This window comes from Patagioenas fasciata, chromosome 2, assembly GCF_037038585.1.
Source record: "Patagioenas fasciata isolate bPatFas1 chromosome 2, bPatFas1.hap1, whole genome shotgun sequence".
In the NCBI taxonomy this organism is placed as follows: Eukaryota; Metazoa; Chordata; class Aves; order Columbiformes; family Columbidae; genus Patagioenas; species Patagioenas fasciata.
In genome coordinates, this window is record NC_092521.1 from 79,462,750 (window position 1) to 79,472,625 (window position 9,876).

The window sequence follows — 9,876 nt, forward strand, 5'->3', positions numbered from 1 at the left end:
TGTAGTCCAACTGACCTGCTAAAGCAGGTTCACCTAGAGCAGATCACACAGGAATGTGTCCAAGTGGGTTTTTAATGTCTCCAGAAAAGGAGACGCCACAACCTCTCACTGCCATTATAAAAACAGGGAAGAACAGTGGGTGCAGTGCAGTTGGTCCCTTTATACCCACACACACTGCCCATCTGACTCGATGAAGGAAGAGCATCAGTCCCAGCTGGCATGTGTTGCCACTTTCTTTGGCCAGTGAAGGTCAAAGTTATGTAGCCGCATTGATGGAAGGGCAGCACATGAAAGCTCAGGTACGACCTGCATCTGACTTCGTTCAATACTTTATGTATGAAACACAGGTAAGAAGGCACGAAGACAAATCACCTCCCTGCCAAAAGCCTTTCAAAAGTATTTGTCGGCAAACAGACTAGCACATGCTTTGGTGTGGTGAGCTTTCAGCCTCACAGAACCCTGTACCTTAGGGAGTGTTTACCAGGAGTCAGAGACAGGCAACTTAAAAACACGTAAACACAAATATGCCCTCCAGATTGTATGGATGTGAACTTTCTCAGCATCTCCGCTGGAAAATTTTCTGGGCTCTGAAAACTGAAAAAGGTTGGAAAGAATGGCCTTAGCAATCCAACAGCAATACAAAAATCTATGTGAAGCAAATAACTTAAAAATAAGTTGTGTCTTGCAGTTTATTTGCTTCACATACTAAAAGCTGAACTCTTGCTGAACCACTACATCGGTAAAGCAAACTGGATATGCTGGACAACAGTGACCACAACAGTAACACTCCTGACAAATCAGAAACAGTGAATTTTTTTGCATCATCTTAGGGAAAACAATTAAATTGGCACTTGAGATTTCATGCCATTGTAGCACTTACATTTTAACAAACTGCTCTCTTAACTCTCCAGTATTTTTTCTTTGTCCTTTCCTAGAATGCTCTTGAAAAGGCTACAGAAACCAGTTGTGTTTTTGCAAATAACTACACTGTACTTCAGCCTGCTTTGGAACCAAATGCATATTTACACCCGGAATTATTCTTAGTCAGTGTTCCATGCAGGTACTTTTATTATGCACTACATAAGAAAGGAAATAATACAGAAAAAATGCATATGCAGACAAACTCTAAAGCAAGGTAGCAAAGTTCTGTCGAAACTCTGAAGGAGAAGCGACACCATACAGGACACAGAAGACAGGAGAACTGCAGAGCTTTGCTGTTTCAGACACTGAAGTTCATGGGTCACTCAGGTCTCTTGTTCTTATGGTGGTTCTATTTTAATTCTTCAACTAATGCCTATCTGAAAAGGCAGTGATGGCATCTAAAACCATAGCTACAGCACTATTATGTCAGTAGCAAATCAAGAAAGCAGAAGGAAGTGCAATTTGATGATCTAATTGCATATTAACACTCCTGTTTCCATCCCTGCAAAATCTCCAGGTTTCCAAATACAAATAGGATGAAGTATCAACAGCTAGTTAGATTAGCTTGTTGAAATCTAAGATCATTACAAATTTTAGATATTTTTTTAAGAAACGCATGTTCTGATATGCCATTTAAACTGGAATTGAGCTCATCAGTCATATATATGTTATTTAAAAACATCACAGATTTCTGAAAGTAGCTACAGAGCAAAATCTGTTTGGAATTGCTCAGTTTTAGGCACGGAGGTTTCTGCATGAGCTGGCAGATATATTTACATTTTCTATTTATACAGCAACTTACATCCATGTTTTACAAACATGAAAGAATGAACTTTGTAACTGCCTTGTGAAACACATCACTATTTCAGAACTGACAAAACTCACACAAAGAGAGAGATAAATGTCTTGTCTAGGATCAAGATAGGAAGTCAATTAATTGCTAGATCTGCACTTTCAGAGCAGGAGCCTTGTGCATGTGCCTTCTTTGCATATAAAAAGCCACTTATCTTCAAACAGTCATAAGATTGATCATGTCATATAAGCCTTTGTACACAACCAAGTTCTCCATGAAGCAGCAAAATGAGTGAAGATTAAAAAGAAATCAGTTCAGACCAAATCATATGAGATGATACATCAGTCTTCTTGGTTTTGTGAAAATGCAACCAAAAGAAATGCACAAGAAAATGCCCAAAACAAATCAAATGGTCAGCTCAACTCAAAACCACAAGTTCTACCTTGGGGATTTCTCTCCATGACACAGAATACGGTGGTTCAAACCCCTTTCAAAATTTCAGTTTTGAGCCCACGTTTTAAAATTACGCTGGGGGTATTTTCATCTTTTCTTCCTGATGCTTTCGTAGGCTTCCAGATTTTCACTGACGTAGGGAGGAGAAGCTAATTCCCCTATCTCTGAAATAAGTACCAGAGGTATTCAGCTACCCCACGACACTTTTGCAGTGAATATCAAGTGATATTATGACTGGAGTATCTCCAGGAAGGGCCCTCTGCCCTAGAGACCGGGACTCAAAACCGCTTGGAAAAGTGGTAAATGCACCAGGTCTACCACTGCATTGGTTACTATTGGTAAGGAGAATCGTTTCTACCCCACAGACCTAAAAGTTTTATCTTCCGGCAACCTGGTGGGCAAATACCTCTCAACTCACAGTTCTGAGATTAATTAAACCACTTCAGAAATAAATAAGTGGCTGGTTGGTGCTGTGTGGGATTGTTTCTCCCTCTTTCCATCCCTTCCTGGAAATAGGTTATCTCTGCAGCTATATAGCTACCCAACTATTTCAGACATGTTTAATGGGTATCATCAAGTACAAAACCTGCTAGTTCTCAACAGTGAAGGGTTAGAATGTTTGAAGAAGTCCTTGGAGCCGAGTTGACACAGCTGTGGGGGGTGGGAGGAAATGGGAGCGGGGAACTGGAGGGCTTTGTGAAGGGAGGAGAAGGTAGGATGAAAAAAAGAGAAGGTACTGACAGATGAGGCATGGCACGGATCCTACCTTTAGATTACATATTTTACACTATGGCAACACGGAGCACTGCGAGGGACGGACTCCTCTTTTGTAGGTTCATTCTCATAATTTCTGTTATAGTATCACATGAAATCTTCAGTGGTGATAGCCACATTGCTTCTCATAACCTGTTTATCTTGTACCTCATGTGCTATAAAATGCAAATAAATATTGGTTTAGCTGCCGTGGGTATGTGTCTTTGTTACCTTTACGAACATTTAGGCACTGGTGAGATTTGGCTTTCATCTACAAATGTTTCATGAGATCTTTGACTCCTTCCCAGAGCTCAGTGTGTGTCGCTTGCTGTGAAACTCCAGAAAATGCTCTGCCTGACTGGTAAATGCAATGCCTGGTATCTAATGCCCAATTCAACTAACATAGCCATATAAGCCGAATTAATCATTTGTGTAGCCTCAAGAATTGTCCATGTGGTCTACAGGCCACTTAGCACTGGCTTGAAAACCCCGAGTGCTTGGCAGACGACTATTCAGAAGCTGAGGCTGTATGTAGGGTTCAGGCTGGAGAGTAAAAAGAAGCTGCGTTCCTTAGAAGAAGAACGTCTCTGGGGTCAGTACTGAGGTACAATTCAGAAGTGTGTGGTTTGGGTTTTGACCCTCTGTATAAGGTTTCACTTGGATTTTCTCACTCCAAACAGGGAAGTTAGATGTATTTCACCAGTCTTGCCTGGCTCCTCCCCTGACTACTTGGCTTGTGACTCTTGCAGGAGAAATTAATTCCTCAAAATATTATCACAGAAAATTAAACAAACAAACAATCAACAAACTTCTGTTGACAGTATACTCTGAAGATGTTTGTTTCTTCAACACAATTTCATCTAAATTTAATTCAAAATGCTGTATTGTTCACATTAATTTAAAACAAATAGGGCATTTCCATCAGCACACCCTACTAATAACGTGGTGGTGGTAATAACATATAGTCATGGTTTACACCAATTATAAGACTTTGTTAGCTTTTTTGTTTAAATGGTACTAAAGTCCTACATGATTAAATGAGTCCGTGACATCTAACAACAGCAATAACAGGAGTACTCTGCACTCATCCAGCACCTTTCATCCTGTGGGGTGCTTCTGACATGTGAATTTTCATTACATCCCTGTGACGCACAGGTAGGCATGCAGGCACACTTCAAAGGCAAGGGAACCGTGCCACGGAAAGGTTACACAACTTGGCCCAAATCCCTCGGGAACAGCTGGAAATGGGAACTCTCCTATTGCTTGTTCTGAACGTCCAGACAATAACATTTACCCCCAAAATGAGCTTCATAATGCATTAATCAAAATGTTTAACCCCCTACTAAGTTTGCAAATGGCATGGGCAGACAATAAGCTCACTAATTCTTTTTGATGCATTATTCATGACTTGTTCTCCTTTTCTGGCAAGACTTTTTTTCTTAGGGGAAAAAATAAAACAAAACAAAACACATTCCAAAACAAGAAAAAAAGCAGTTTGATTTTCAATCCATTAATGCAAAATATTTAAGAATCCAAAATGTTTAGCACCTCCTTTAATTTGACTGTTTGATTCCAACCACTACACTGCGTGCAATGTATGGCAATTTCTCTGCAGGACAGGAGCACCCAAGTGACCTCTGGAGAAGGCGAGAGCAGGACTCTGCTTCCTCAGTTTTACTTTCCCAGGTTTCGCAAGCCACCGAACATCATTATATGTGCACACCTAACAGTTATGTTGGCAAATAAAACCGCCCAACCAACAGCTAGTGACAGCAATTGAAACTAATGATTCAGGGGCTGGCCATATGATAGCTAGAAAGGAAAAAAAAAAGCCAACCTTCTACTGTTCCCATTGATAATTAAAAGACTACTGCAGGCAGGCCCTGAGTTCAAAATACTGCTCTCTGTCTGGCCTTTGGCACCCCCATGACCAGCAAATAGAGTTACCAGCCACATTAGTGAGTTGTATTTAAGGCTGCCTAGGGCTGATTCTGCACTTGGGAGAAAATCGGTGAACTAACGAATGCCTCAGTTTCCCCTCTTTATAATAATGCTAATGCAAATGTAGACACATGTTACAAATCAGGCCACCATAAGACATGTGAGAAGCTCTGAAACGGTGTTAAAAAGAAAACTGATGTGAGTGGTGATGGATTTTTGAGAACACGGGGTAACAGTGGCACTATTTACAGGGGAGTTGTTTGAGGGTGTGTTGTGCTCCATCATATGGGAAGAAGTTCATTTATTTATTTACAAGTAAGTACATCCAATGACATTTTTCACAGGAGCCAGGATTTTTAATGCAAACTCTGCTCTCTGAGAGCTGAGCTCTAAATAAAACACTAATTCCTGTGCATCTCAGGATAAGATGTTGAGAGTCGAATGCTCTCACCAACAGAATGAAAGGGAGAATCTCTCTTCCAGTGGCAGGTGTTAAGCTCTTGGGATAAAAACACTCTCTTGTGTATATTTTCTGTGTGTATGTGTACCTAGAGATAAAAATTAAACAAACACATGCGTGCAGGTCCACACTCACACACATTTATTTGTGTGAAGAAGGAACACTGAGTCAAAATATTTGCGACTATTTTTCTGAAGGCCTTACTCTAAGAGGAAAATTTCATGAATGTTATGTAGTACTGTAAATAAATTGTAAGTGAAATTAGCTGCAGAAGGAATTCATTGAAATAGGTTAGAAGTCGTCTGTTTCTCTAATCTTGTGGTAATTTACCTGGTCATGTATCAGGACTACCTTTCATAGCAGTGAAAAAAAAGAAAAATCAGGTATTTGTCTAAGAAGAATTTACGAGGTCAACAGGCGAGGCTGACCGACCAGATTGGAACAACTTTGTAATACAGCCTTGTCCTAAAAGCATTATTGGACTAGGGTCCAAGGGTCAACCGGAGGCTCTTCACTGGCCATGGCGGTTCTAGAAGTGACAGGAGGAGCTGAGTTTGTTAGTTCTTATGAGCATTGTTCCAGCATTTTTTTACTTCCTACAAACTAAACAGACTTGCCATAGCAAATACCTCATATGTGGCCATGGTGACAGACATAAACTATGTTCTACAAATATTCTCTAGCCTTACTGTAAATTTCCCCTAAAGTAGCAAAAAATCTAGAAACAGCTGCATGCCAAGGCACCAGCGATTTCCTAGTGATGTTTCCTATTCAATAAAACTATTCAACACCCAGAAAAGTCTCTGAAGGGGAAAAAAGGTGACATTCTCTTTGTTTCTTACTTTTCAATCTCAGGTACCTAAAAGGAATAGGTTTTGTTTAAAAGGCTTTGCTTTAAACACCCTGCTTCCAAATACTCTCCCTGCTTGAGAAAGCAATGCATCACTACGATGCATCAAAAGTGTTTATGACCGACAGATTTCTTAAACACTTCTTCCCCGGTCAAGCAAGGTCCATTCTCTCCCTAATTTTTTACAGTTATCTCTTATTTCTGACCTATAGTTCTCCTGTCTCTTTTACAGTAATGTAACATTGCTTCATGCATTACTTTGGGTAACATTACTTCATGCAAATTTTACTTCGCTTATTGTTCTTCACAGACAGAGGTACGGCAGCCTTTTCAGAGTTATCTGTTGGCACACCCATTCTGCTATGTTGCTTTCATTCAGCCCGTTATTAAATTATTACAATTTTGGAGAGTAGAAAGGTGACTGCCTCAGAAAGTCAGTATATTTTCAGCAACCTAAGTCCAACAATAGTGCCTCACAAGTGTAAAAAATAACTATATGCATTATGCACAGGAAAATAAAATCCCTGTCCTTTTGTCTGTAGGAGGATTTCTTCAGACCCAGAGCAACTTTGTCCCTGTCTTGGTTTCCTGATTTCCATGTAGGTAAATCTCCCCCTAGACTGGTATGAAAAGCATCTTCCTAGCTCCTGCTCCTGAGCTGGGGTTTTCTGCAGGAATCTCCCCACTTGCTAGATTTCTCCCTTTTCAATTAAGCGCCTCCCCAGGCTGCCATCTGAGACACAGGATAACTGTAGTTCTGGAGGGCTAATCCTATGACTTGGCTGTCAAATAAAACACATTTTCTGAGATATTTTGTCCCTAACACTGTCAAACTTGGCTAGATAAGTGCTTACATGTATTGTCTGCCTGTTAACATTGCTCCCATGTCACTGGTACCAGGCCAGACAGAAGACCCTTCATTTATAAAATTGTAATCTCTTGATTGCTAATTTTTGAAATCCTGGTCCAGAGTACACCAAAGCCAAGGGATGTTTTTTATGGGTTGACACGGATTTTGAATCAAGCTCATCTCGTATGAAGCAAACTGTATACACGCACCTGTCATACTCAGCTTGCTGAGTGAACTGCTTTCAGTTTAACTTCTGCTGTATGTTATTAATGTGGCACAGTTATTAGCACTTAAGTCACCCTTTCCCTTGTCATCGCTACATTTAGTTTTCCCTTCCCTCCCAATCCCGAGTATGATTTACAGAAGACTGACTTAGTAGGAAAGTCTGTAGTTGTCAGACAAGTATGGAATTGCATTTTTAAATATCATGGCTTATTTAATATTAAAGGACTAAGAAACAAAATGCGATTAACACAGCAATGACAAACATATGATTAATGTTAGCTATTTTTTCCCCTGTAATATTTTTCCTTTCACTTTCTTCTTTACAAACAGGTAAAAGTACCCAGTAATTTTCTGGTATTTTTGCCCAAGAAGCATGGGAACAAGTGCCTGTTCTTAGAAAAGAAGACCTCCTCAGCAAAGCTGAGTGACTTCGGACAAGGATAAAAGCTATTTGAGATGCAACAGTCACTGTGACTGCCCATATTAATATTCGTGAATAACTATTAGTGCATACCAACCTACTAAAAATGTAAAGATAGGCCCTATATAGCACAGCTTGATGCAAGACTGGGGCCTTAGCTGTTATAAATAACAAAACAAGAGAGCAGAGATTTCCTCACACCACAGTGCCGTAGCCAACAAGCACCGTGCGTGGAAAGCTCAGGCGAAGGAGTGGGTATGTCAAGCACAAAATGCGTTTTTAGTGCAAATGCAGTAAGCGGGGATTAGGAGGACGGAGCAGGAGGGCTGCACGAAAGAGAGATTGACGGTGTGTCAGGGTGCACCGGGATATTTTCCTGGTGATCAAGGCAGGGGACAGTCTTAGGTCACCAGCACCGCCAGAGAATTTCAGCAGGGCTGAAGCACGGTGGCAGCAGCTCCTGTCGCTGTCACCCGATCTTCCCAGGCTCCTGCCCAGTGTCCAACACCGCGGACTCACGGCTCACAACACGCCGGCGGAGGAAGGGGCGCAGGCAGCGGCTCACCTGCCCGGAGCCCTGCCGGGCTGCCACCCTCCTCCCGGGATGCCGCGGCGGGGCTGCCGGTGGCGATGCCGGGGCGGGGACCGTTGCGGCAGCTCCGCGGGACGGGAGGTGGAGGGGACGGCGGAGCCCCTCGGCAGTGGGCGGCGGCAGCCGGGCCTCCCTACCGGTGCTCCGCTCCAGCACGCCGGGTCCCCGGGCTGAGCCGGCTGCCGCCGGGCTCGCTGGCTCCACCGCCGAGCTGCACTGCACTGCGCTAGGGGCTGCTGCACCTGAGCAAGCCCTGCCAGCGGGGAGAATAAACCAAAACCAAGCCCCGGCGAACTCATTATGTAATTTCGGATTATATAATCTTAAAATACAAGGAAAAAAATAAATTAACTAAAACCAACAAAAACAACAACACTCAAAACCCGGCGTCCTTCCCCGCGCATCTAGCGGGAGTGCGGAGCAGCCCGTGCTCCCGGGCCGCCGGCGGCACCGGCCGGCCGCCCGCCGCCCCCAACAGCGCAGCGGCCGCTGTCCCCGCCCGCCGCGATGCGCCGGGAAAGGACGGCGGGGCCCGGCACGACCGGCAGGGCCCGGCCCGCCTCCCCTTCCCTTCCCCGCCGAGGCCCTGCGGGCGGGCGAGGGTTGCCCCCTGGGGAGGCGCTGCCTTACCTGCTCCCCGAAGTCGATGGCGATGTTGGTGATGCCGAGAGGGACGAGGAACCGGATGAGGGGCCAGTAGTTAGTGAGCGCTGGAAATTTCACCATAGTCCCAGCTGCGCGGTGACCCCCAGCGCATCTGCGGCGGCAGGAGACAGCGCGGGAGGACGGCGGGGGGGAAGGATGAAAGGGCAAAGGAGGAGGGTGCGTGCGTGTCCCTGTGCGTGTGTGCGAGCTGGTGGGGGGGGGGGAGACAAGGGCGAGGGAGAGGAGCAGCAGGGCCCCCTAAAAATAAAGCAGCCGGGGGAGCGGGCGGGTGTCCGTTCCCTCCGTGCCCGGCGCGGCTCGGCCCTGGTGGGTGCTGGCTGGGCGGCGGGGCGCGCTGTGCTGCCGCCTTAGCAGGAGACCCGAGAGATCAAGTCCATCCCCGCCGCCCTCCTCCCACACAACAATGATCCGCCGCCGCCGCTGCCGCCGCCGCCGGAAAAAAAAAGAGGAGGGACACCGCCGCCAGCCACTCGTGCGGGCAGCGCTGCCATCCTCGGGGCGCGGGGTGCAGGGGAAGGGCCGGGCCGGGGCCTCCCCCGCGCCTGACGCTCGCCGGCGCCGCGCAGGAAAACCTCCGCCCTCCTCCCCGCCGCCGCCGCCGCGGGGTCGGCGCAGGCCGCGGGGCCGCGGTGCGGGTCCGGGCGCTGCCGCCGCCGGCGGAGGTCCCTGTGCGAGCGGGCGAGGCGCGGTGCGGGTCCGGCGGCGGGGCGAGGCGTGCGGCGGGGCCCGGGCGCTGAGCGCCGCTCCCCGGCGCGGGCTGCCGGAGCACGTGGGTTTGAGACACGCTCGGCAGACGGGCCGGGCGGCGGCGGGGGAAAGAGCGGCACCGAGCGGCTCCTCCCGCCGCCCGAGCGGCCGCGCTGCGCCCCCCGCCCGCCGCGGGGCCGAGGGGCTGCGGCCGCGCCGGGCACCTGTCCGAACACACCCCCCCACGCTGGGTCCCGCTGGGCG

The 9,876-nt window shown here is 46.4% G+C and overlaps 1 protein-coding gene across 1 annotated transcript in view; it reads right to left on the reverse strand.

The window, feature by feature from the left end:
* Positions 1-9,572, reverse strand: part of ANKH (ANKH inorganic pyrophosphate transport regulator) — a 98,398-nt gene extending 88,826 nt beyond the window's left edge. The window contains exon 1 of the mRNA XM_065831137.2: positions 8,890-9,572. Within this exon, the coding sequence (XP_065687209.1) occupies positions 8,890-8,985 (96 nt within the window). The 5' untranslated portion in view covers positions 8,986-9,572. The remainder of the gene's footprint in view (positions 1-8,889) is intronic.
* Between the last annotated feature and the right edge of the window lie 304 nt (positions 9,573-9,876).